The 27,902-nt window shown below is 36.4% G+C and overlaps 1 protein-coding gene across 4 annotated transcripts in view; it reads right to left on the reverse strand.

Moving 5' to 3' along the window:
• Positions 1 to 4,323: 4,323 nt before the first annotated feature.
• CRISPLD1 (cysteine rich secretory protein LCCL domain containing 1) overlaps positions 4,324 to 27,902 on the reverse strand; it is a 39,131-nt gene continuing 15,552 nt past the window's right edge. For 2 of the 4 annotated variants that reach the window (XM_062633163.1, XM_062633165.1), the window contains 13 exons: positions 25,145 to 25,263; positions 24,885 to 25,017; positions 23,266 to 23,381; positions 22,255 to 22,355; positions 20,960 to 21,139; positions 20,807 to 20,867; positions 20,615 to 20,681; positions 19,780 to 19,910; positions 15,967 to 16,010; positions 15,801 to 15,873; positions 13,596 to 13,671; positions 7,724 to 7,854; positions 4,324 to 5,871 (listed from right to left, as the gene is read on the reverse strand). In XM_062633163.1, the coding sequence (XP_062489147.1) occupies positions 5,820 to 5,871; positions 7,724 to 7,854; positions 13,596 to 13,671; positions 15,801 to 15,873; positions 15,967 to 16,010; positions 19,780 to 19,910; positions 20,615 to 20,681; positions 20,807 to 20,867; positions 20,960 to 21,139; positions 22,255 to 22,355; positions 23,266 to 23,381; positions 24,885 to 25,017; positions 25,145 to 25,263 (1,284 nt within the window). In that variant the 3' untranslated portion in view covers positions 4,324 to 5,819. Of the gene's footprint in view, positions 5,872 to 7,629; positions 7,855 to 11,966; positions 12,354 to 13,595; positions 13,672 to 15,800; positions 15,874 to 15,966; positions 16,011 to 19,779; positions 19,911 to 20,614; positions 20,682 to 20,806; positions 20,868 to 20,959; positions 21,140 to 22,254; positions 22,356 to 23,265; positions 23,382 to 24,884; positions 25,018 to 25,144; positions 25,264 to 27,902 lie in introns of those variants that run through there. The other 2 variants (XM_062633162.1, XM_062633164.1) reach the window with 2 other exon arrangements.

Here is a 27,902-nt window from a genome sequence, read left to right on the forward strand (position 1 = left end):
TCAGCAGATAAATAAGGAATGAAGACTGGACTGACTACAGGGAGATTTATTTAGCAACTGTTGCCAATATATCTTTGGGATGTACGGTAGCAGCAATTTATAAGAAGTCAAAGCCAGCTTGCTATTAACATTGCATATAAACAAGCCTAAGTGAACAATTAAGCAACTGAAGTACTTGTTTTTCAAAATGTAGGGTAAGTCTGGAAGTATTATTAACTCCCTGATCTTCTTGTGTCCTGAGCACCCTAAAAGTAATTAGTATTATTACAAATTCTTAGGAGTCTATCAGCCTTTGGAAGTAATTGCAGTAAGATATGCAAGCAAATCTAATGCAAGTGCTTGTATTTATTCTAAGATGATACTCCTAATAAGGATTTTGTCTTATAAAAAACTTTCTTGCAGAAATAATTGCAAACACATCAAATAAAGCTTACTGAACTGCATAAATAAAATTTCAAGGAGATTATTGCTAATACTGCTGGTGTTAGCTACAGCAATTTCTGTTCAGCTGAAATAAATGGGATTTTGAACAACTGAACTTCTTACTAAAGAGTTATCATGTGCTGACATTTTTATTTTGTTTTAAGGCTTATGCTTTAAATGAAATTAGGCAATTAAAAGACCAAGAGTTACTGCCATTGGCAACTGAAGACACAGTACTGCAAACTTAGTCACGTTGTTTGGCCAGTGTATCTCAGTTCTTAACCAACAAATTTGCTGCTAGCCTTCAAACACTCACCCCATTGTTAGTACAGACAAAACCAATATTGCATACACCACTGGGGGCTGATATTAAATTGAATAACTAGGGTAATTATTGCAGAAATCAATGTGAATAGTAAGACATGGAGCACGATGACTGCCTGTTTGGTATTTTCTTTACTTTCCTCCTTCAGTCAGTTGCATTTTCATGTGCCTTATTAGATTGAGTTAGTTCAACTGGGGGACTTTTGCTAGCTTCTGAAAATTTAAGACTCATTACTAGTACTTTTTACAAAGCGCTATGAAGGCTTAATGACGTAGGCATCTGTCTCCTAGCAAACAGGCTAAGATGAACAAGATATTTGACACAGATCACTGAACAGCTGATGGCAAATTTCAAGTGTCGCATTACTATCCTATGTTAACATGAAGTAGGAATCACACTTTATTGTATTTTCATTGTCCCCTAGCACACAACAAGGGGTCATTTAATAACAATGATATCAGTATTATACTAGTTCCATCATTTATTCCTGACAACAAAGGCAGGCTAAAGCTAAGGCTGACAGCATGGCTTCTTTTCCCGTATGCACAATGTCTGTCTTTATAAAGTCACATGCAATTTTCTGAATACTAAAGTATGCTATCATTTGTATATCTAAAGCTCTGTAAGATGCGTACTATACACTGAATGAAACAAAATTCTTCAGGCCTTTCATTCCTTTATAATTCCCTAGAGTTCCACAGACGCTATAAAAAGCCTTAAGACATAGAAGTGTGACAGTACAGTATTTCATACAGTATTTATATAAATTTTCAAACAGCATATTGCACCGTATGAATAATCTTTGGAACTTCCAAATATTTACAGTTCTAAATCTGACCCTTTGTATGACTAAAGGAAATAAACCTTCCCTCGTGTATTCAAAGGAAACTGGGTTATCTGAGTTTTAAGCAAATTCAAAACATACTTTAAAAGCAATTGGCACACAGAAGACACTGTTTATGTGAGTAACTTGGTTACGTATCTGCCATTTGAAGTAAAGTGCTGTGCATTTTCCTCAGCAAATGTATCAATACACACAAAAGCTGATGTTCCTTTTCTTTTAAATTTGCTAAGAATCCACAGACAGCTGACAGTCTAGACATTTACATAAAACCTGAAACTGAGTGCTTCATCAGTTAAAAGCCTGTAAACTCACACACATTATCCCAACCTGTGTTTCAGGCTTGGTTCCAAAAACACTTTATGTATAAATTCTAGATCAGACAGTCCTCTACGCAGAAATCAGATACAAGGAAGTCTGTAAACCCCATAAAACTCCTCAGTATCCACAGAGTTTAGGAAACGTTTCTTACTTTTCGAAGTTCATGTCCAGCTAGATCTACGAGTCATCTGCTGACATGAGTATGCATCCCAAGTTCCCTAAAACTAAAGTATCCATATATAGCAATCAAAATGGTAGATACTGTTAAAAAATTATCTGTTTGGGTCTGACCACTTTCTTTCATACTCGCTCTTGTTTAGTAATGAAATTAGCTACTCCAGCTGGAAGAGATGCAGCATAGCAGACAGATGCCTCCTTACTGAAAAGCTCACCAGGCAAGTGAACTATGCTTGACAAATACTTGACTCCTCTCCAAATGATTCCTATGCTTTTCTCTTGAAAAGATTCCTCATGGAGCAGGTCATAATGGAAAATACCACAGGATTATAGACAAAGCTTCATATGTACTCTCCCTTGATTCACACAAGCTTTTAAGGACCTACTGTATTTAGTGGGTTTACATTCCTTGATATTTTCGCCCTTTCAGCTTTACTTTCTCATTATCCTTTTTTTTTTTAATTTCAAGTCGAGAACATAATTTTGTAACTGCTCAGTTAGTGATTCTTCAGCATTTTAAAGTTACTTTCAGCTAAATTTTTTTCATTAGGCTTCAACAAGTTTTCTGATACTGCAAGTGAGTGCAAGTTACTCATCTGGTCTTTGTGTGAATTAGTTTTGACCATCTGGCATACAGTTGCTTCTGGTGCGGACAAAAATACCAGTGTGTAGGTCCCAGTCTACAACTGCTTAGAAATGTCTACTCACTGACTCATTACTTACAGTAAATACATGAGAGAATTTCTCATAAAGCTGATGCTGGCTGGAATATATTTATTATAACAGAATAGAATCATTACGTGTGGAAAGGCAACAGGAGTCCAAAATTTATAGAACAGATGTGGAGAGAAAGAATTGCTTGCCTCTCATTATTCACGTCACTGTGTTGCTTAATAGAGCTCCTCACACCAACCATCCACACGCACTGATGCTAGCCCCCACTTCTCCCAAAAAACACTAACTTGTTTGTTAAAGCACCAAGGATCCACCCCTGCCCCCTTGCACAGGAAGTCCCAGCAAACGTAGTTTGGACTTTACAGATGAGAGAGGACAAGAATCAGAGATATACAGAACAAAAAGGTATCAGGAACAAATGTGGGAAAAAGGGAAAAATTTGGTGCAGCAACTCTTTCTGCATGGGACTCCACTCACCCACCTAGCAAAAGTGAGGAAGCTGTGGTTATGACGGAAGGTGTGACTGTCTTGGTCTTTCCAACAGCCCAGGCTCTGCCCTTCCCAAAGAAAGGCATTCACCCTACCGGCCTGGTCACCAGAGCCAGGCTCTGCAGCACCTTACAGGCTTCCCATGGGCTACTGAGGCAACTGCTGGGACCACGGGCCAGGCAGGGGACATGGAGAGCTGCTGGGTGGCAAGGCCAGGGTGCAAGAAAGTGCCTTGCCTGTGTGGAAAGGAACACTACTGCTGCAATTATACTGGTTTTTTTCCAAATGTCTCCCTTAGCAGTTCTGCATGGCCTTAATCTCAGCCTTTACTCCATTTTATGTTCTGACAGTCCCAGCTCTAGGTACTGCAAGGCTTTTCTCTGTTACGGCCTTGGAGCTTTCAAGGAAAGGAGGTACAAGTCTACCTCAAGCCTTTGACTGAGATTCCTACCACAGTCAAGGTCTGCTTGCGCTTTGGTTTCAATTCTGCAGGACAGTTAATGCCAGTATTGCAAAACCTATATAAAGCTTCTTTCAATGGCCCTCTGCCACCACCTGCAAAAAAACGGGTTATACATCAAAGACTCCTTTTCTCCCTCATCAATTAAACAGATTTCCCACATGGAACCCTCAAGCTGACCATGAGTCTTATGAAGCAAAAAAAGCATGTGTAATATAAAAATCTGCTTGTTACCAACAAATGTAGCTAGGAATGTTTGCACACCACAACAGGAAAGAGCTGGACAGAATAAAAGGTGGTGAATTTTTTCATAATCACTTATGACACAGCATTAAATATCCCATTAAAATGAGATAGCAATCTGCTCCTAAAGAACTTTGCCAGCACTTGAAAAAAAATGAGCGGAAGATTTATCCATGAAAACCCCAATGTAATTAATGGAAGTTATGTGTCTAAATTGCCTTTACAGCTTTTAGAACCTCAGATTATGTCTACGGGTTGGTCCTACACTTGCAATGTTTAGGTCAGAAAAAGCAGATTTTGGATGCCTGTTACTTTTGTCTTATTGAGGCAGGACAAATAATTAAAAAATAAATGCTGTCAAAGGTACTCTTACTATGTAAATTAATTTTATTCAAAACAGATTCAAAAACCTGACAAAGCTTGCCTAACTACATGAGGTAGTACATGTAGCAAAACAGAAGGCAGAATATAGTATTCTGAAATACGAAGAATATGAATAAGTTTACAAGTTTGAAGGAAATAAATTCAACAACAGAAACAAAATATACCAAAAATAAAGTTTAACAGCTTTTCAGTTTTAAAGCACCAATACACTTTTCATAGAAAGAAACATAGTATCATCACTACATGTTCTTCATATACCATAATATGGTAAAATTAATGCACAGGGCTGTTCACCATAAATGAATTTTTTTAAATGATGAAGCAAATGACATAATAGTCACTGGGCTCCATACCACTATACTTCCTGGCCTGCAGGAGTATGTGCCAGGTCATAAGGAGCAAGACTAGCCTTTGTTTTTTGAACATTTACCCTCATATTAATGTACAGTATATGGATACCACGCACAGCTTAAGGTTTCAAGTGTGCAATTTTTATGTGTACAATTCTACGTTTTTGCTGAAAACCAATTTAGGTAAATTAAAGGAATCACATGGCAAAAATAAATCATGTATATGTGCAGAACTGCATTGCAGAACGCATGGCTTATTCCTTAATTTCAGGTTACTCAGGATGAAAATTTCCTCAGATCTTTCAAGGTTATGCATATCTATCTCTCACTTTCCCATTCCAAGACAGATATGTGAAGGACTGGGCTATAATGAATCGGTTATTCAAACTCAGAGCTTAGCAGCATCAAATAGACATTTACTAACATATTTTAAGAAATAATAAACATGAATGACCCAGTCTAATAAAAATATTTTTGTGCGAAACATGCTAATATGACCCAGGACTTCCCTATATTTTATATTTTCCATTTTATTTCAAAATAGGTGTTTGTACTTGTTATGATTAGTGTGAAACTGAAAACAGTCCATCTCCTCATTTGTGCTTGTGTGGCTAATGATATTGTAAATTATCAAAAAGTTATATATATATTTATTTTACTTTGAGGCATGATTTATTTATAGAATTATTTGGATGGCTTCGTTTATGTACATTGGAAATAAAAATTCAGACCTCCCTATGGTATAGCTTTAAGGTTATTGTTAGTGGCATATATAAAGCACCATAGAAAATATATTCAGATGAAGAAAACAAAGGACATTTGTGAGTTACGAATTAACTGTATAGGAGTAACTGCTAAGAAAATATAGCAATTTTTAACACAGGATTCAAAATATTGTTATATATCATTATAGATTTTCAAATGAATTCTTCTCCCATGTTTACTTTTACAGATTTTTTTCATTAAGATATATATATGTAATTTAAACTTTTTGGTGGAAAGCAGTATACAACTTCTGTACAATAATGTTACAGCTTTATACAAATTTTAGGAATGATAAGAAATGGCCTTCATTCTTCTCTTCTAAGTGCTCCGTTTTCACTTGCCTGTTTCACAGTTTACTTGCCAGACTCAAACAACAGCAAATACTCTGAATGCCTTGCTTCCTGGAGGATTCTGTAAACTGAAACATAAAAACATGCCTGATGTTATTTTTAAGACTGCAACACTCCAATGACATTTCTTTTTAATTGTCAAAGACAATTCTAGAATCCTGCAACTCTTCTCGTGACTACTCATAACCTCAGCTAAGAATTTTTTTTTAAAATATTACAAATACAAATAATTTTTTTTCCCAAGCAGTTTATTATAAACAAGTAACAGCATAAAAGAATTCAAGCGATCCTTTATGATGAGAGATTCTCATTTAAAGAATAATGCTCTTTAAAGCAAACTACTACAAAAAAATTTTTAGGAAGAAGAGAAATCATCCATCTTTATACTCACTATTCTAATAATTATATTCAGAGAGAACTTACAGACCTAAAAAAATCACTTGTTAGTTGCTTATATGATGAATAGATTTCTATAAAGAATTGATATTTTACAAAAACAAGGAAATTTCTTCTGAATGAATATCTGATTTCAAAAGGAATGAAACTAAAGTACTCAACTACAATGAAATTTCGTTAGAATAAATATTTTTTTGTCTTACATACTGAACTAATATATCACATTTAATGGTGCCATTGTTTTCTCTTTTGCAAACTGTCTGAGGCATACCTGGGAACAAAAGGGAAATGGAGGTGAAAGTAAGGAAGGGCACAATGAAACAGGTTGACCGCAAGGGCATTAGATCAACCCATCATCTGAAACTTGCATGGGACTATTTCCTAAATTGCTGATGTTCCTAACTTTACCGAAATACTAAAGTACAATTAAGGATTAAATTTGCATCTCTTTTCCTGCCTACATCTCTACTCAATGAGGAGATTAATATGGAGAACAAAAGTGTCACTAAGGAAGCTCTCTTTCTGAGGTTACTGGAGGGTCACTGGGAAGGGTCAAAGAATATGTAAATTAAGTCATTCACTAAGCAAAGGAAATATATATTTCAGAAGTTTCCAGGCTTGTTGAAAGTTTTGAGGGAAAGAGGCAACACATTCTCCCACCTCCCATTAAAAATAAAAAAATACTCTTTCCCTACTTTCAAGTTCTTTACAGAAACTTTTTGAGGTTTCTTCCCACTCAAGTTTCTTGGAAAGCCTACAGTTTTAGAAGCAACAATCACTCCCAGTTTCACAGGACTAAAAGACTGGTGCAAGAGGGATTTATTTTTAATGTAATTTCTCTTTCTTCCTTTACAACCCGAAGAACTCTTTCAGGGATTAAATTTAGCCTGCAGCATGCACCATTCATTATCATCAGAGAATGAAATACACAGCAGCATCTCCATGTCTTTCAGAAAAACAGTTAAAAATAGTCAAACCATTAAAAAAAAAAAGTTTTCATGATAGTGAATGTCGTAGTGAATTATAATGGTTTTTAATATTTATTTATGATTCAGGCCCACTAATTCAATACCATGTAAATCAGTAATGAATTTCATCATGAACCTGCATTAGCTATTAGTAACTATCTCTTGCAGATCCTCTAACTTGGACAGAATAAATCACCAATGTTAATTTAAAAAACATCCCAAAGAAAGCAAAGGCAATTTTCTTATCAAATATGTTAGCTGCAACAGAACCAGTAAAGTAAACAAGAGAGTTATTTTATTTCATAAGCAGCTTCCTAGGGTAATGATTTATGAGCTTAGAGGAGGCAGGCAGCTCTATTACCACAGCTTCTCCAAAGTCACCACAGCTGTTACACAAGCTCTGTAAATCTCCCATGTTGGCCTATTTATTTGTTTTTTAGCACTGCCCCAGCTACAAGTTTTCTAGCACTGCCCAGGTACAAACAGACACAAAGCAAGACTGTAAATCTTACTGAGGTGAAGATTAAAGTGTAATCTTTGAAACTGGGCGCTGTACCTTTCTGAATATATCCCGTTTTGAAAGGAAGCGATGTACACCTTTCTTTTGTCGACTGGCATAACATCAACATAACCACCCTGGTTGCGGACTACACCAGCATGTACCGCTGCCCGGCAGATACTGGATATCTAAGAAAGAATGAGGAGAAGATTAGTTTTTATTCATCCTTTTATTTTAAAATTGTTTAGAAGAAACAAGTAAAGGCATTTAAACCAAATTCTAGGAAACGTAGAATAATTATATTTATTGCATGATTGGTTTTATTCATCTTACAGTATTTAGACTCATTTCATAGGAAATAGGCCACTTTATAGGAATACAGACATTGTCTCTTCAAAGATCTCCCACAGCATGACCTCAAAAATCATTTATTTCAGACTATTTCAGTTCAAAGATCAGGGACATGTCTGAATTCTTGAGCCTTTCAAATGAAAGGCTCTATCAGCCTTCACTTCAACAGCAGAGATGTAGTGAACTCCAAACCTTAGTCAATTGTTATAGAACAGGAGATTCAGTTTAATCCCCAGCCAAAGCTGAACAGGGGAACTGCAGAATAGCAAAGGCACATGCAGTTATGTGTTTCTAGGAGGATGTCCTACCCCAAAGGTGAGGGATTGACTGAAATAATTCCTTCTTTAAGTACAAAACCTTTACCAGCAGTGAAATGGTCCATATTCAAAGCCAGGCATAGACCCAGGCATATCTTACCCAGGCAGAGAAAAGTACTAAAAGCATATTAGATTAAAAATATAATGTGAGCATCAAACAGAAGATAGAGGCCTAAAATCATTCCTTAGCTAAACCAGTTGATTAATGACCAACTAACGGCTTTAGCTCCTCAAGACTGCGTGAGGAAATAGTTAGGAGGCGAAGACTCCAACTGCTTCAAAAGATTTTTTAAATCAGGGCTTAATTCCATAAACTTTATGCAGGCAAGATTACATAGCACTTTTGTGCACCAGACTTGAAAACAAAAATCCAGGTTGCAAACACAGATGCAGCACCAGTGAAGGAGGAGGAGTTGGTGTGTGAACTATTACAGGAGCTTGACCCCTACAAATTGACAGGCCTTGACAACATCCATCCAAGGGTGTTAAGAGAGCTGGCTACTGTCATTGCAAAGCCGCTTTCCTTATCTTTGGGAAATTCTAGAGATTGGGGGACATCCCAGAAGACTGAAAGAAGGCTCATGTCACCCCATCCACAAGAAGAGCTTAAAGGAGGATCCAGGAAATTACAGGCACATCAGTCTTACTTCAGTTCCTGAGAAATATATGGAACGAATCCTCCTGGGGGCTATCACAAGTCAAAGGAAGGTCATGACTGGGAAAAGCCAGTAGAGATTCACCAAGGGTCAGCAAACCTGACCACCTTCTGTGACAAAGAACCTGCTCAGCTGATGCTGGGCAAGCGGTGGACGTTGTCTACCTGGATTTCTTCAAGGCTCTCAACAGTTTCCCAAAGCCTACTCCTAGAGAAACTGATGCATCATAGTCTAGACAAGTGGTCTGTGCAGTAGGTGATGAACTGGCTGATAAGTCATACTCGGAGGGTAGTGCTGAATAGCTCCTTTGTAACTGGGAAGTTGCTACTAGTGCGGTGCCCTAGGGATCAGTATTGGGCCCAGCACTATTTAGTATAAGTGATCTGGATGATGTGATGAAATGTACCCTAATGGAGTTTGCCAATGGTATCAAACTGAGTGGAAAGTGGATACCCTGGAAAGGAGAGCCACCCTGCAGGATGACCTGGATAGGCAGGAAGAGTGGACTAACCAGAACCTTATGAATTTCAACAAGTGTAAGGTCTTGCACTTGGGAAAACACAATCCAGGAATGCAGCACAGGCTGTGATCTATGAGGCTGGGGAGCAGCTCTGTGGAAAGAGGATCCCATGGGACAGCAAGCTCAATTTGAGTAAACAGTGTGCCGCTGCAGCAAAGAAATCCAACAGGATGCTGGGTTACATCAACAAGTGTATCACCTTGTGTAATCAAATTCTAGTACAAGGTTATCCCACTGTACTTGGCTCTTGTCAGGCCATAGCTGGAATACTGTGTTTAGTTTAGTTCCCGCTATACAAAAAGCTGTGGACAGGCTGGAGAGGGTCCAGAGAATGCCCACAAAGATGACCAAAGGACTGGCAAGGCTGCTATATGAGGAAAGGTTGAGAGAACTGCGTTTGTTCAGCCTGGGGAAAAGAAGACACAGGGGAGACCTTATCACCATGTTCCAATACTTAAATGGCATTTAAAGGGCACATCAAGGATGGAGAGTCCCTTTTTAAAAGGTCTCAAATGGAAAAGATGAGGAGTAATGGTCACAAATTACTGCTGGGGAGATTCCAACTGGACACAAAAGGAACATTTTTCACATTAAGAAAAATCAGCCATTAGAATAATTTCCCAAGGGAAGTGCCAGATTCACCAACATTAGACACTTGCAAGATTCAGCTGTGCCAGGTGCTGGGCCACTGTGCTTTTGCCAAGAAAGGTTGGAAGAGACGATCCTTGAGGTCCCCTTCCAATGTGATGTTCTATGATTCTATGAAAATTCCCTGTGAAGTTAACAGCAGTTTCACCTCAGTGAAACCTACATTCTCTGGCCACTAATTCCTCTCATGATCCTATGCAGCATAAATAATATCCAACAAAGGATTGCTCAGTGACAAGCTTTATAATGTTAATTTAAATAATTGATTTAAACTTGCAGTCCTCTACTACTCTTTGAGCATTTTAAAAGATGCCAGAAGAATGAAACTTCTTAGGTACTCCAGAATGCAGGTCCCAATCTTCAAGACACAGCACAGCAAAGTGTAGTTACAGTTATAGAGAATCTGCAATTCAAGCCAAGTTGTTTTGTGGAAAAAAGTCTTCACTGCAATAGATGGCTCCACGACTAACCTTAAAAATGTAGTCAATATAAATATCAATAGCTGTTCACACAGACCACTATTCAAACAATAATTGCATTTATTTGATGCTATATATGCATTTCGTGATGCTATATAAAATCAGGAATTTAAAATAGCAACGTTTTTTCTACTCTCATTCCAAGCACAGAACTTGCCAGTTCCACTGTTAAACAGTTTGTCTTTTAATGTTACAATAGTTCTAGGAGTAAAGATTTGAAATTGTTTATACAAAGAACCTTTTACAAAGACACCTTGGTTTTTCTTTTCACACTGCTGGCTGCAGGTTTGAACATGCCAGAAGGGATGCCATTTACGTTCCTCTGTACTTTCCCTCCTCCTCCCAAGGCTGCAAGACTCCCTGTGTACCAGTAGTTGCCTTATTTTTAGGATTATAGCATTCTTTATGTACTCATACTATGGGAGTTACTAAAGATAATATTGATCATGTGCAATTTCAAATATACAAGGGGAAAATGGCCTCTACAATACAGGATTATAGTCTAAAGAAACAAAAGGTGAAGTTTATAAGCAATTAACTACTAGTGAAGAACTAGGAGAACACTATTAATTACTAGTAATATAATATAGTAGCAACTTCATTTTCAGCTCACACTGGAGATACGAAAAAGAGGCATCACTGGGGAAAAGAAAGATCACTACTGATAAATCAGAGGAAAACCCTTCTCAGGAACAGGGAGGAAAAGAAGTCACTGCAAAATCTGAAATCAGTTTAAGAATGAATGCCTGATCAGATCAAAGCCAGAAAAGGAAAGGTTAAACTGGATTCTTATGAATGAGTGCTACAAAAATGGGTTTGTAAATTTATCTTTTTGCACTAGTGACATCTATTAATGTTATTTGCTTTTTCCTCAGTATCTCTGCAAAATCTTCATATATTGAATGCAAGTAGCCTAAGCTAGTAAAAGCTAGTAAAAAGAAATGGTCATGTACATATATGCATACATGCATACATACATACATTTAATATACATATGCATTTTTGAAACAAAAGAATTTGTAGGAATGTCACAAAAAAAATCCCATCTGTTTTGTGGACTCAATCCAGTAGATCACGGACTGCAATTTCAAACCCATTTTCTATGACGCGGGTAAATGAATTCTCTGTATGTATGAACAAAACTGACTTTGAATACAGGAAAAAATGAAGAAGAGGACACATATTGAACAAATATTCTCTGTAAGTACTTTACCTGAAACTAGTTCAGTAACTAACATATAACAATGCACAAAATACCCAGCCATATAGCGAAAATTTCAATTAGAGGTCTCTTAGTTTTAAAATAATTTAAATGTTAGCTACAAAGAAACATTGCAGAAAATTGCATAATGCTGATACCATCAATGGAAACTACTGTACAGATACAGGTAGGACACATCTGTCTACATCTGAGCTAGATGCCCTAGAACCCTTCTGTAGGAAATGTAGAGGAATAGACATCTCTGTTAGGCAATTCACTTCATACTGAAGCAGACACTCTGAAAAGTCAAATCTGAATCCTGAGCTGCAGCTGCCTTTATCTCCTTTACCACTATCCTATATGTACTGCAAGCTACTGTCAGTATAATTGAGGCACCACCAATGTAGCAACCTACCCTTGACAGCATCTGAAGTCGGTAACCTGAGTCCCATCCCTGTTTTTTTACCTGTATTTATGTCCATTTTTTCCTAAAAGCAGTATGGCTGCACACATTTCTATACAATGGAGATGAATAATGAGATAGTACATCTATAATTATTTTAAAGCATAATATAACGAAAGTCATATGAGACTTCTCAAACCAGGGCAAATATACATTCTGTATGTATTCTGTATCTGTTCTCTTCTGTAAGTTAAACAGAAATGAGTCATCTTTCCCCTACAACAAAATCTTTTCTAACTCACTAGGAAACTTTGGCTGTAGCCTTTGATTGCAACCACAGAACTGAAAGAAAACAGTCTTCCACAAAAATGGGCTTTCATTTGAATCTGTTTTCATTGCCTCTCTTATTCACATTAAGGACCAAGTTCCACATGCACAAATCAATTATATTCCTGAACTGGAAGTACTTCTGAAACATTTAACAATATTTATGGACAAGAATGTTTTCAGGACAAGCTACCCAGGTAATCCAACAGACATCAGTTAATTTCAAAATAATGGTGAATAAATATTTGCAGATTATTTTTATACATTTTAAAGTGATGGAAAGTAGAGAAAATAATTGTCTGACCCTGCTGGTCACTATGACAGTTAAAAGACAGTTAAAACATACAATGTACTAACAAAAAAGTAAACTGTGCTCTCTCCCACTGCATCCTGGCTTCTCCATAGAGAGATGACATAGGAGAGGCATAAAAAAGAACTCTCCCTTCATTCTTTCTACCCACTTCAGAACTAAACACAGAAAGGAAAGGAGAAGAAAGTTGACTAGTAGACTGACAAAAAACACCAAACCAAAAACCGAAAAACCCAGTATTAGTCTGCTAAAATAATATGACAGTGTGAGATACTACCACAAATATATCAAAATCCTACTGCAAGTATTTAGCTATCTGCACAGTTAAGAAATATCCAAAATAACGAGATGTAGACATTTATTCTCAGATATATTTTTTTTTTTGTTACTTTAATCTGACAGAAGTTATGGTTGCATTAGGGTCTAAAGAGCAAAAGTTTAAATGAGTATACACTGCCTATACTGAACAAGTTCAAAATATAGGTCCGGAGACTACTGAAGTCTACACTGAGTTTTCAAGTAACTTCCTGCATCTTCAGCAGCTCAGTACTAAGTTAAAAGAGAGCCTTTGAAAAAGAATTTTTGAAAAGACTGTGTAAAAAATGTGGATATAGAGGAGAACCAAGTATCTATATTAAACCTTATTATCTTTACATTATAGCTTTTCATAGGGTTTTATATTTTATTACATACTACAGTGTAACTCAGTATACTTACATCAGAATAAATTCGTGTTCCAATTACACGAGCATAATGTGGATTTGCCTGCATACAGTTGCGAGGACAATACACCCTGGAATATCAAAAATAAACCACACACAGTGAGAAAGAATGATATCAGAATACTACTGCATCATATTTAACATCAGCATTATTGAGTATAAACCTAGTTGATGCATACCCCTTTCCTGGGGGTATCTTAGAAGTCTTTTTCAATCTAGCTGATTCTGTGGCTCTACCTATATGGGTCTATGGCAATACTAAAAGGCTGTTAGCTTTCAAGGTTTTGACAATACAGGTGAAAGCATTGCTGATGTAAGTTGTAGTTTGTAATGAACTGCTTGAAAACATATTTCTGTTTTCAGACATGTCTGGTTTTCTTCCCTTTTGATAAGCAGTTCCTGTTCATGTTCAACATATGTGAGGCCAGCAGAAAAGCCAGTGAGAAGAAAGGCTCTTCCCTTTTATATTATTGTTTCTACAGCATCCTATATAAATTGTACATGTGCATACCTTCTCAGGAGAGGCAGATCTGAATGAGGACCCGCTATGATGCTGATGTGGTGATGAAAGACAATTTAGGAACTAAAAATGAGGGTCAGCACTTGGTATCTGTGGCTAAACTGAAAAACTCTGGAAAGTAATGAGATTCCTGGCTGATTCTAGGATATGAGAAAACTATTGAAAAAAAAAAACCCTGTCTTTAGTCAACTGCATATTGTTAACCTTTGAGAAAACTGTGATGCATGCCTGATACAGCTCCAAGATGCACAGTAAAACCATGTGAAAGGATAACAGTAGTATAGAAGGCATCCAACATCTTATTTGGTAATTCCAATACTGCTCCAAGGAACAAGTCAGCTCTAGGTCTACTCTGAGCTGTTTCATTTGAAAAATGGGTCATGCCCTAACGTCTAATGCCCACACTCCAATCAATATGTCACCCCACTTGGGCATGCTACAGTCTTAACCAGATGGGTAACTCAAACAGGCTAATGCAGCTAGGAAAAAGATTTTTGTCTGAGGAAACAAGATGTCAGAGGCTTTTTGAAGGCCTGCTGATTTATGATTAAGGCATGAGAGGGAAAAATGAGGTTGTGCAATTAATGCCATAGCTGATTACTGCTTGAAACACCCGAGACTATGTTTTCAGAATTAACTTAAGGGCATTCACAGAATCTTGAATGAACTACTGTTGCTATCAAATTCCTTCAGCTGATGCATCAGAATTAGTAATTTTTAACCTTATTTTTATTTTCAGATTTTCTTAAAGGCAGACTTTATATTTCCCTTAATTAAGCTAGTTTTAGTTTTTAATGAAGAAAAAAAGATCTAAGCATGAGATTGTACCCATCCATTCCTGCATTTCACTCCTTAGCTTACTTCTCCATATCTTCCAGCAAAAAAGCTAGGAGTCATAGCCAAGCACCAAACAAGTCCATGGACTCAAGTGCTACATGAAGGATGTTTTCCTAGCAGTTCTGGCTTTGTACTTGCTTCCTGTATTGGCTGTAGAATTGCTATGAAAGTAATCCTGTGGATATCTCCAGCTTAGCTTGCGGCAAATCATGCTATAGTGTATTTACCTTTGACTCATCTATGGTTTTATGAACTGTTACCGATTTCCTTCCTCCAGATATTATGGCACAGGCTTCTTTCAAAGAGTTAAAATGCAGGCTTTAAAGAAATGGCACATCTATTTAAAGAGGTTAACTGACTTGCAGACCACACCTTACCTTAAATATATATACTTCACATTTTCTGCTCTATGCTTCAGAACTCCCAAACAAATGGATAACTTCTATGGTAAATACCTGTACCATATCTTTTTATTTTATTGGTTTTACAGACAAGCAAACTGAAACAAAGGGTATTTTGCCTAATATGCACAGATATAATAGTGGACAATGAAATACAAAAAGGAATTTTTCTGTGCAGTCTGTAGTCTTACCAACGATGATTTCACTAAGATTTGCCAAGGGATATTTATGGGTAAAAGAGATTCTCCAAATACAAAAGCCTGTAGATCACCTGTACCTACCTGGCCTTCTATTTAGACCAAAGAACAAAATATCAGTAAACCATTTTTGGCTTCACTTTAACAGCTACTGTTCCCACCTTTATCAATGAAAACTATAGATAATAAGAAACTGATAGAAAATATGTCAGCACTTTATATTAATAAAAATCAAAGAATTTCACCTTGGACAGTGTGAGGCTGGTTTTTGAAATGGGCATAGTTGTTCCACTGTTGTTTCACAGGTGATAGCTTGAACTGAAGAAAGTAAAACAGAAACAAATAAATGTGTGCTATTTAGAAAAAACATAACTCAAAGTAGTACTGAGTTTATAACAAATAAATGCTAACCTGTTACTTTAGAGACAGTGAAGGAGTTAGCAGACTGATACTTTCTGAAGAAGAAAAAATAGAAATAGTCAATAAATAACATATCTCATTGATTTCTTTAAATAGAAGAATTTTGATTAGAGAATCTAAAAATCAACTCAAGACACTGTTCCAAATAAGTTTTACTCACTGCAGTCCCTCTCACCCGTTGTGAATCTATTTATTGCAATGACACATTTACTTTGTACTCCCAGTGAATCTGAAAACCAGGAATGCATGTTAAAGTCTTTCAGTAATTGAATCTGCTAAGAGATTAAGTGTGCAAGGAACAAATTATGCAATCTATTTGTCCTTCAAAATGTAGCAACCAAAATCTGTGATTGGTCAGAAGCATCCATCTATCAGAAGAGATCACTCACTTCTCCCTAAAGGTACATTCTTACCAACAGCTCCAACACTTAACACAGTTTCTCATAGCAGTCTTCTTGGAAAAAAATAATGAAATTTTACTTTTGGATCCTGTCACTATGGTAAATTTTCACCAGTATCATGAAAACCCCAGTATAACAGTATCTACAGAGGGCCTACAAGAGGGATTTTTCACAAGGGCATGCGGTGATAGAACAAGGAGTAATGACTTTAAACTGAATGACGGTGGTTTTATATTTGAATTAAGGAAGAAATTCTTTACTGTGATGGTGGTGAGGCCCTGGCACAGGTTGCCCAGAGAAGCTGTGGCTGCCCCATCCCTGGCGGCATTCAAGGCCAGGCTGGACAGGGCTTTGAGCAACCTGGTCTAGTGGAAGGTGTCTCTGCCCATGGCAGGGGAGCTGGAACTAAATGATCATTAAGGTCCTTTCCAACCCAAACCATTCCATGATTCTATGATAACATACAAAAGTCTGTTTTTCTCAGTAATTACGTGGTACCTGGATGTATCTGTTTCCTGTATACTGTTTCTGTTGTGAGAATTTATGAACACTTCCATTTCACACCTCCTCTTATGTTTTCTTCCTCTTTTGCTCCCCTTTTAGCCATTGGATATGCCTCTGATTCTAGTATTTTTCATATGTAACAAGGAAGCTGGTGGCGCTTTTGGTACTCACAAAGTCACTGATTATTAAAAAAAACCCAAGCAAACCAAATCAACCAATAAAAAAAAACAAAAAAAAACAAAACACCAACCCCCCCCCCCCCCCCCCCCCCCAAAACAAACCACAAAACCCCAAGGAAATTATTCCCTATCCACCTTTGCAGCAAATTCTAGACATGTGCTCCACAGCATGGTGATTTGCTTTCAGAAACTGTTTGCTTGCATTGGTTTATTTAGTTGCATGGTCCACCAATTTCACATTTGCTCATTTAGTGGCTTCCAATTTGCTTTCACTGAGTTAGCTCAAATTTCTGTTGCCCTTGCATTGTCAAACAGTGATTCTATCTTTGATTAGCTTGTTGAAATACTATTAAAAATGGTATCCTGTACTATGAAAATGCAACAGTTGAACAAAAATCTGTATTAGCAATCTGGATCTTAAATCAAAGCAGCTGAAGATTAGGAGATCTGTTTTATGTTGCACTGGTATTACATTTTCTGTCTTTCTGTTGTGCAATATGCATTACTCATTGAATTGATATGTAGTTTATGCATGGCTCCATCTAGAGACACTAGTGAGAGCCTGCTAGATGCAAGGCATCCCCGGCCTTACTGATGGGCCTTTTGAAGGCTGAAACTTTGGTAAATCATCCTTATTTATCCCAAACCTTTGGCTTACAGATTGACTTATGAAACTGATGCCTGATCATAAAATGTTGTAAATTCACTCTAAAAGGTGATACGCTAAATACTATAGGACACTAATGAAGAATTATGTCATCCTTGTGCACACATAGCAGCATGAGTTTCCTGAAATATGTTTATAGATAGGAAGGTACAGATTCGGTCCTTGAACAGTATTTTGTGTATGTCATCTATTTTTATTTTTTTTTTTACAACATCCGAATCACAAAACAAAAACAGTAATGTTCAGCAATGACAAGATTATCCATGCCCATAGCAAACAAACCCAATTGTTAATACCTTGTTCCGAGTTCTAGCTCTCAGAGGATAGGTGCTAAATATACTCTGTAGACCAAACACTCAATACAGTTTTGCTTCATATGTCATAGAAATACAGAGATTTCAAGTGACAGGAAATCAATTCCTTCTAGCTTGATGATTTTCTACAGTTTAACTACTCCTACATTTGTTAGAAAGCTGGCTCCTAATATGTTAGTATTGATATAATGAAGATTTACTTCTCTTTTTTTCTCACAGCATTAAAAAAAAAAAAGAGATTTGTGTGTACCTTCATTTCTAGAGGAAGTAAATTAAACCACAGTCAGATCATCAGATGACCCAAAGAAACAGATCGATATCAATGATTTAAGTGCTACCCAGGCAGCCCAAACTATAGGCCACTGAATTTAGTCTACCTGGTCAGTGTATTTCTCTCTATCCTGGCTTAGGTAAATCTGTTGAAAAGAGAAATTTTGACAAGCATCTTAGTATGTGGCATTTGTTGTATGTGAGAGTACCGCCTCGAATGATTACATATCTCCTTACTCTTGGGTTCACACCTGAGCCAAATACATCAGCAAAATTATGTTTTCTCTTAGGTCAATATTACCCCTATATTAACTGTTATATACATACCATTATTGCATACATACTAACGATAGACAGAAATAAGGACAGCAATGTACAGCTCTGCAGAACATATTAAAATATAGTGAAGTGTAATTTGCAAATCCTAATAATATCTTAGATTTAAACATACAAATAATGATGTTGTCCCATCACAGGATGATTACGTATGGAAACAGCCAAGTATTCACTTCTAGACCCTTTTTCACTCGTTTTCCTTTTAGCATGTCAACAAGTATTTGGATCTGTTTCTGTACACCTGTCTTAAGGCAAGCACCTAAACAATATAGTACACCTCCAAATGAGGCTTCCACAGTATGCAGTATTATTTCACCACTGGCCTAAGCAGAAACTGTGCAAAATACTGGAGCATAATATGTAAATTGTGGAATTGTGATGCAACTATCAAACATATTGGAAGAGGTGTATTATCTACTTGGCTCATACTGTTCATATGCACGGTGCCCATGGTCCAACGTGGAAATATTACCAGCTTTGTACAAAACAAAGCCACTTCAGTGACAATAAAGAATCACAGAATAGAGTTGGAAAGGACCTTAAGATCATCTAGTTCCAACCCCACTGCCGTGGGCAGGGACACCTCACAGGACACCATGTCACCCAAGGCTCTGTCCAACCTGGCCTTGAACACTGCCAGCAATGGAGCTTTCACAACCTCCCTGAGCAACCCATTCCAGTGCCTCACCACCCTCACAGTAAAAAACTTCCTCCTTGTATCCAATCTAAACTTCCCCTGTGTAAGTTTTAACCCGTTAGGCCTTGTCGTATCACTACAGTCCCTAATGAAGAGTCCCCTGTTTTCTACAATAAATATATCACATAAAAAATCAATTAATTTAATCCTTCATATACTGAGAATATTTCTACAAATACTAACTTACTGCCCAAGTGATTTTGATAACCATTTCACCTTCTTTCATATCATGACTGCATCACTTTTCTGCCCATCATTAAACACTAGGCTGAAGTTTCAGAATGGATACAATACCTGCATATCCACATACCCTTTTACATCATTTTCATATTCTTTAGGATAAAGAGTATGAATAAAATGCTATTACTGTGAAATATTTTGCATGTAATACAAAAGAACAGGTGAAAAAATTTCCACACATTTTAAGAAAACTTACCCAATTGACTGAATGCCATTTCTGTAAGACTTGATAAAGTAATTTTTCCTTCCTTGCCTAGTGACATCAACCCAACCACCTTCATTATCTAGGATGCCATAATGTATGGCAGCTTTGCAAATACTGGATTGCTGAAAAACAGAGCAAGAAAAGCAGTTCCATGTCAGACAAAGCCACTATTTTACTTTAAAATTTCTTTGTGAAAAAACAACCAACCAACCAACCAACCAAACCCCACCCCCGCAAAAAAAACAGAAACCCCACCAAAATCCCCCAGGGTTTAACTACAACATGTCATTAAAACCTTGGTAGATAGTCTAATAAGTTTGATACTGTCTATGTAGGTATTATTTCAGACGAAGAAAATACCACTTTGCCTTACTTGGGGACAAACTATACTAATTTCTGGCATACTTGTTCACAACAGCTATTACTTCCTACACTGTTTTTCTAGTTCTACAGAATAAATTATATATTTTCAGCTACCATTAAGCTTACACAAGTAGGCCTATCTTTCTTACTCAAATAATTTATATGAGTGCACCCATAAATTGCTGCAGCACCTTCACATATTTACATGCAAATATGTAGACACAAAAATTCTACTTCTGTGCATGTATAAGAAGTATAAAGTATATTTGGACAATATACACAGAACAGCAGATGCAAACTTAGACCATCTGATATGATCTTAAACATCTGGTGTAGGCTTTTATTTTTGGTAAATATTGATTTCTTCAAAATCCATTTTTAATATGTTTTTAACCAGCATTCCAACAGAGAGATATTTCATTAAACATTCTACTGGTGCAGAATCTAATTTTAAAATATTTACCATTTCATAATGTACACTTCCAATAACTTTGGCTTTGCTATCCAAACAGCCAGCAGGACATTCATACCTAAGAAAATAAAATACAACTTGGTCTAAAATCCTGGGATTACAAAAAGGGAAAATACTGCAGCTCATGAACAAATAGAGCCTTTCAAAATAATCTCAGAATGACAACTGTAAAATTTACCATACCTATTGCAAGTTGTTCCTTTGCACTGATCTCTTAGCCTTACTTCACATGAAACAATCTGAGCTAAAACAAGCAAAAAGCAATTTCACTGCAATGAATTTGGTACTATGTAATTCAAATCTGTTGACCGCTTGCAAATTGGGTAAATTCCTTACACATTTGCTGTGTGCTTATTACTTCATTTTTCTCACTGTCATCAGTGCCTGTGGAGCCTGGAGGTGAATGAGCTCTTGGCCAGCTTTGTGTTGTTGCATCCTGGGCTTTGGATCGCTGCCGTTCAATCTCATTGGTTTCCTCTTCTGGCTCTTGGGGAGAATAAGGCCTTTCTGAATCATCTGTTTCAGAAAACAGGAGAGAAAATAAAAAAATCTCAGGAAAAAAGAAACCAGTGTTTGTGGAATGCAAATCCCTTACCATGTTATGGTAACATGGCTTTGTCCTCATAAAAAGGTGGATGAATAAAAGCAAGAAAGCAAGGAACACTTTCCACTGCTTCATAATAAGACCTCAAAATTAATCATACATCTCAAGTATAAGACCTCAAAATTAATCATACATCTGAAGTATGTTTCTGATGTTAACAAAAGATAGATTTTTTATTTCTAGTACACACAGCACAACTGAAGTATGAAAATGCTCCTAACACTCCTGTTTTAGTATCTTTATGCCATCACAAAAACTATAGAACAAATATGTCATCTCTATTATACAATCATAAGAGTTCTATCAAGTTCATAGATAACTTGTAATTAAAGAAGCTGGTTTCATAAAAACATACATCTGGGAATTAAGCCTTCTATTCAAACATAATGAAAATAATTTTTAAATACTCATCACTGAGCAAAACCATAAGGAAGGTATTTTGTCACACGCATCCAGCTCTTATGGTCCATATGAACTTTCAAAATTTACTAAGAAGACCTGCCTAATTACTTGTACACAGGGTAAACAAATAAAAAAAAAAAGTAGCTTCATTATATTTTGTGTTTCAATCCTCTAAAGTATGAAAATTGCAAGAAGTTAATAACCATCCCAGCTGACATTTTAATTAGTAATATCTTCTAGGCTTGTTCTTGATATTCTTATAGTAATGTGCATGGCTACGTGCCTGAGATAACATTTTCCTATAAACAAATGACTGCACAGGATCCCACTATAATTACAGAAAGGCATACACATAGCAGAGACAGTCTACGTGTTTGTGTACTAAAAGCCCTCAATCAGCACTTAAATCATCAGGAGTTCAGCAAACTCCATTCCCTCTGGTGAGGCTCAGCCTCACAAATCATAATTACATGATCTCATTCATCATAGAAAAAGTAGGCCCCTACCAGGTCTTTGGGAACATGCATAATATATTCTATTCCACTAGGGATAATGAGGAAAGAAGGCAAAATGAAAGTTGCATTTCTCTTCCCACTTATAGTTGTACTGTTGAAATAGAACATACCTTTGTAACAAAGATTTTCTCTGCAACCTCCTCCAAAACTAGGGGGACAAGCAGAACAAGGGCGGCCAGGTTTATAAGGAGCATGACCCCACCAGTTACCCCTTTACACAAAAAATCATAAAAGAATAAATTAGCAAAACATGGCTTAATAAATAAATAAATATATTAACATTAAACTGCATTTAGTATGTGGACAAATGATGAAAACCAGCACACACTTAGCCTGTAACTTTGTTTTGATATTCCCAAGTAATAAGTGACAGTATGAGATGAAATGGCATCAAGCTGTACCAGGGGAGGTTTAGATTGAATATTAGGAAAAATTTCTTCACTGAAAGGGTTGTCAAGCATTGGAAGAGTCTGCCCAGGGAAGGGGTTGAGTTCCCATCCCTGGAGGTATTTAAAAGATGTGTAGCTGTGGCACTAAGGGACATTGTTCAGGGGCGGACTTGGCAGTGCTAGGTTTACAGTTGAACTTGTTGATCAGGAGGGTCTTTCCAACCTAAACGATTCTCTGATTCCATGATTCTATACAAAATGCACATGAAGTAATTAAAAAGTCCATGCAGCAAAAACTGAAGTACTGCCATAAACTGCTGTTAAAATCTTTTTATTTATGCTGTTAAAATCTTTGGCATAGCACCTTAAGAGTAAACTCCCCAACTACACGAGCTCAGGCTCTGCTTTCCTAAAAGGAATATCCTATAGAATTTGATCTTAACCATGGGCTTCATGTTACACATTCCTTAAAGTCACACTGGGGAGATAGATACATTTATTTTTCAGACAAATATCACACTACAACAAAGATCTCTGATGTTGGATGCTAAAACACAGGCCAGAAAACTGAAAATCAGAGTATTTGTGCAGGCAAAAGCTGCTTTTGGAAAAATGCTCTACTGTGTAAGAGCACAAAAAACAGAAAACCCAGACTGATTTCCTTTCAGATTTCCTGTATTATGGTAAAGTATCTTGCCCCCTCAAGATATTTTTGGGTGTCAGCCTACTTACTTAGGAGAGTAATTGCATACAAGATAGACTGCTTTTGGCCAAATCTGCCCCCAGATGTTCATGTTGTGACACAAATTAATTGCACAACCAATTCTGCTACTTGTAGCCCAAACAACCTATGGGAAAATGAAAGAGAAATAACTGTGAAAACCAAAGCTGATTAACACAAAATCAAAACTCTCAACTTCAACATATAAAACTCAAATCACAAAAGTGATGTTAAATTCAACTCTGTTACAAATGGGTTGAAGTGACCTAATTACAACCGTCAAAAGGCCATTCGGTTATATCCTTGCTAGAAAGAAAACCTTTCCGTTCATAAAAATGACATGGCTCTCATTTTACATAAATGGTCTAAGCATGTATTTGAAAGTGTAGAAAAATATTTACAAAACATGATCTGAAGAACTGATTCTTGGAATTACATTAACAGATAATCATGTTTTAGAAGTTAGCTTCCTATACCCTGGAGCTCTCAGTACAATCTGAGGACCCACAGGGGTTTAGGTTGGTTAGACTGAGAGAACAGATGTTTGTCAGCAGTGAAAGCAGGTAACATAAATGATAAAGCTATTCAGAGAAACCACTAATAAACCAGAAAGACTCAAATTCGGATTTTAAATGAATATGCTTTTATGCCATTGTAATCTAAGGTGGCTGTGCTCCTTTATTCATCTGTTGAAACAATTTTCATTACAGATCTCAAAAAAATCTGAATTACGAAGTCTGTAATATTAAAATTAGACAAATATGACAGGTGGTAAATTTGTATTAATTCAAGATAAGACAACTGTGTAGTTTCAGCAAGACTTAGGAGTTGATAGAGATAGGTACTGTGAAGAATTAGTACCACAAAGAACCATATATATGCATTGTAGATTTCCCATGCAGCTGATAAGTGTAATTACAGGTATTTTTACAGAAATGGTAAATAAACACATGGAGGTATTTTTGTCTTAAAATTGCCTACAATTGTAAATTGCTCAAGTAAACAAAATAAATATTTTTAAATTAATCATTCTGAAGTTTTCTAATATTATATTGAAAATTACATGTGGATCATGTGTTTTCAATTCACTGAAAATACGACTGATTCCCCTCTGGAAAAATTCAGGTTAGGCATGTAGATTTCAGAAGTACCAAATAAAATGGTTCTTATACAATTTAAAAATCTTGCTAAGGTTAAAGTAACATGTTAAAAAAACTGTTGTTTGAGCTGAGGAATTCACCTCATAAAACTTTTTTTCTCTTTTTAAAATGTGTGTTTCTTCAGCATACTACAGAAAGAAGTACCAACATACCAGCAACAGAGACTAGATTCTGTAAAGTGCATTGAGCAGTAACACTCAGTTCAACACGGGTTTATGAGCTTTTTCCTTAATCCTATTAAGGAAGTGGTATTAATGAGGACGGAATCTAAAGATTTGTATAACCCTACTCTATGTCACCGCTACCCAATGATTGTAACTATGGAGTCTAATAAACAACAAGTCCCATTTGTGCTTTAGTGCTATGGTATATGCTGCAAGATTAATGTTCTACATTGTCATACAGTAACATATCTGGAAGTCTTGACCACTCTTTTCCATAGCTGACAAAACCCAAACCCATCTACATACCTGTGTGTAATGTGTACAAACAGGACCAGAGCATTTGTAAGGACAATACGGGTTGCATTCATGAGGATAGGGATATGTGAAATCTCTCACTTCATCATACCATGCTTGGACATGAAATGTTGGAGGTCTGTACCTACGAAAGCCAGTAGTAGTCTATTAGATCATTCAAAAGTTGTAGCTTCTATTATTCCCCCTTTAAGTAACATGCAAGTTTTGTTAGATTTCTAAAAAATATAGTATGAAACAGTATCTCAAACTACCTTCCCCAGTGTGCACCTAAATTCTGTCCAATTGATGGAAGAAGGCTTGCAGGCCCATGCTCCCATAGACAGGTTTCAGCCCACGATTCTGCAGATCTCTCCAGTTCTGTGTCCCATGTCTGAAATTTGAAAGGAAAGAAAGGTACACCTTCTTAGAAATATGTATCTCCTACTTTAAAAACAACAAAACAGGATTGTCCGTTTTTGAAGCCTCTGTTACTAGCCAGGGCAGAGGAATAAATAAAAGAGTAAGACTTGACAATTGTATGCAAATTTGTGTTACATAAGAAAGAAAAACCATTTTCACCAGAAGGAAAAAAAACCAGTTTTAACCCCTTCACAGCAGTTCCTTTAGGAAGCATGTGAAGCAATGCTGCAATGAATAAAGCACAAATATGAAACTGAAAGACTTAGTTCAACTTTCGAGGCTATATTAAGTGCATTTTCTGTCTTGTGAGAGTTCTTTTTAGTAATAGGTACTTTTCTTAGCCAAAAGGATGTTATCCAGCACACTTTCAACATAAGGCTTTACTTCCTCTAACCAACAGTATATCTGAAATGAAAGTGATTTTCTCTCCCTCTTCTATAATCAGCTTTTGTTGAAATAATACAGCGCAAACACAAAATATGAAAAACAGAGTAAGATTGTCGTTAACAGATTTTTATGACAGATTGGTAAAAAAGGCATTCATGTTAGCAAGAGGCATGCTTAGGATAAGTTAAAGATTATCAATTATTGTTTCTCAAAATTACTTATTCTTTTATTCTTTAAGAGACATGGAAGAATAGGCTTATAGCTGAAAGGCAAATGCAAGTTTATTTCTTTTAAAAGCATACTACAAATGTACTCCTACTGCAAGAAATTATACAATACTATGTACGCACATTTTCACCGTGCTAAGCTGCGGTTTCCTCAAAGTGGTCCCTCTTGTGCAAAGCATCCATACCACTGCTGGACTTTTAACAACTCCTGTAGTTGCAGATACAGTTTCTAGATACTTGACTATCTGATATCAATGCTCAGGTTAGGAAACTGAAACACTTCCAGGAAGGAAACACTTTTCCTGATAGAGCCTCAATTACTTCATCATAAGTTCAGACTGAATTTCTAAATCAACACTAATTCAGTGTTTCCAAAACCAAATCTCCATGCAGACACTGGAGATCATGTCTAAGCCAAAGAATACACAAACATAAAAGACAAATTCCACGTGCTAAAATTTATTTTTCTAATTATTTTGACATGCAGTTTTTCCCCTTATTAATCAGATTACTCATTAAAAATAAATATATCCTTGGTTATGCAAGACCATGATTATGTAAAGACTTTAATATAACTCAGTTTAATCCTAGCATATCTGTTCTTGCTTCTCTTCAGAAATCTCTCATGCATTGAATTAGATTTTGTCTTATTACTATCATCAGCAGTTACAAAATTTATAGGGTCCATTTTGACTCACAAAATGCAACATTTATTTTGACAGCATGTAATAATGACACAATAAAGCTTTTAACACGCATATGGATACAAACCCCGCTGACTCTAAACAGTAGGAATTTTCTGTTCACCCTACTGGGCCAGTATTTCAGTGTCATATGCCACAGCATTCTTTAATCTCCTTAAGAAAATATACTAATCTTAAAACAGAAAGTTTTATATGACAGTCTGTACAAATCTTTTCCCTTTCTTTGTTTCACCATTATTAATAGTTCTTCTTTCTATTGTACCCACTGTAAAAACCATCAAGATTAGCACACTTTTCCACATATATGTTTTGGTCTTATAAATGATAGGCTTCAATATTCTGTAATAAAATCATGAGACTGTAACATTTTGAAATATAAGCCACTATCGTTTGTCTTTGCTGAATATATTATATGACACTGTCAAATTGAAATCCTGTAATACTCAGATTTAGCTCTGAATATGAACAAGTCATAAAGTTAACATATTTCCCAAATAATTGCTCTCTAAGAATGGTTTTACCAACCAGGTTCTGAAATACAGATACAGGGTAAATTAGACTTACATTAGACCAAAATGTGGGCAACCTGCTTATTTTTAGAAATTCCTACCTCCAAAGCCAGCTAAAATTTCTTGTAGTTCTTATAAATCTCAGAATACCACAATCTATTCTCTGGTAAAGCATCCCCTTACATTTTCAACTCTTAAAACAGCAGTTGTGGATAAAGAAATTGTACTGTTGTGGGTGTTTTTCTCCACAAAACTTTCAAAATATTTTATGCAGCTATTTTAAGTGAAATAATGATTTTTTGAAGTTAAGCTAGGCAGTCAATAATAGCTGCTTGAATCAGTTCCTCAAGCTTGTGAAGTAGTTACCTTTAACAAAATTTTCTTTTAAAGAATGATGATAGCTATGCATGACAGAGCCATCCAGAACTCTGCAAGAATAGCTTTCTGATGAAAAAATTAAATTCAATCCTCCTGACAGATGAGCACCCACACTCCAAGGTACTGTTGAGAGTGGATGCCTTTCAAAAAGCTTCTTCCGCTTCTCTGCCTTCACGCACACTATGAAATATTGTCCTTACTCCCCCTTGCTTTGCCTACCCAGAGATAAGCACACTTCTAAGTTTCTAGTCCACAACCTTAGCTGCAGTAAAGAAATAATCTTCATGACTAAGCAGATGGAATGCAGCAAAGCTCTTTGCACAAAGCATAGAGCAGGAGATAATATCAACAATGAGACTGGGGTATTTGGGTATTTTTACCCATTGCAGTCATTCCTGACTGCAC

This window comes from Pezoporus occidentalis, unplaced genomic scaffold (genome assembly GCF_034315485.1).
Source record: "Pezoporus occidentalis ecotype Australia unplaced genomic scaffold, CSIRO_AGI_Poc_V1 ctg4, whole genome shotgun sequence".
Classification (NCBI taxonomy): domain Eukaryota; kingdom Metazoa; phylum Chordata; class Aves; order Psittaciformes; family Psittacidae; genus Pezoporus; species Pezoporus occidentalis.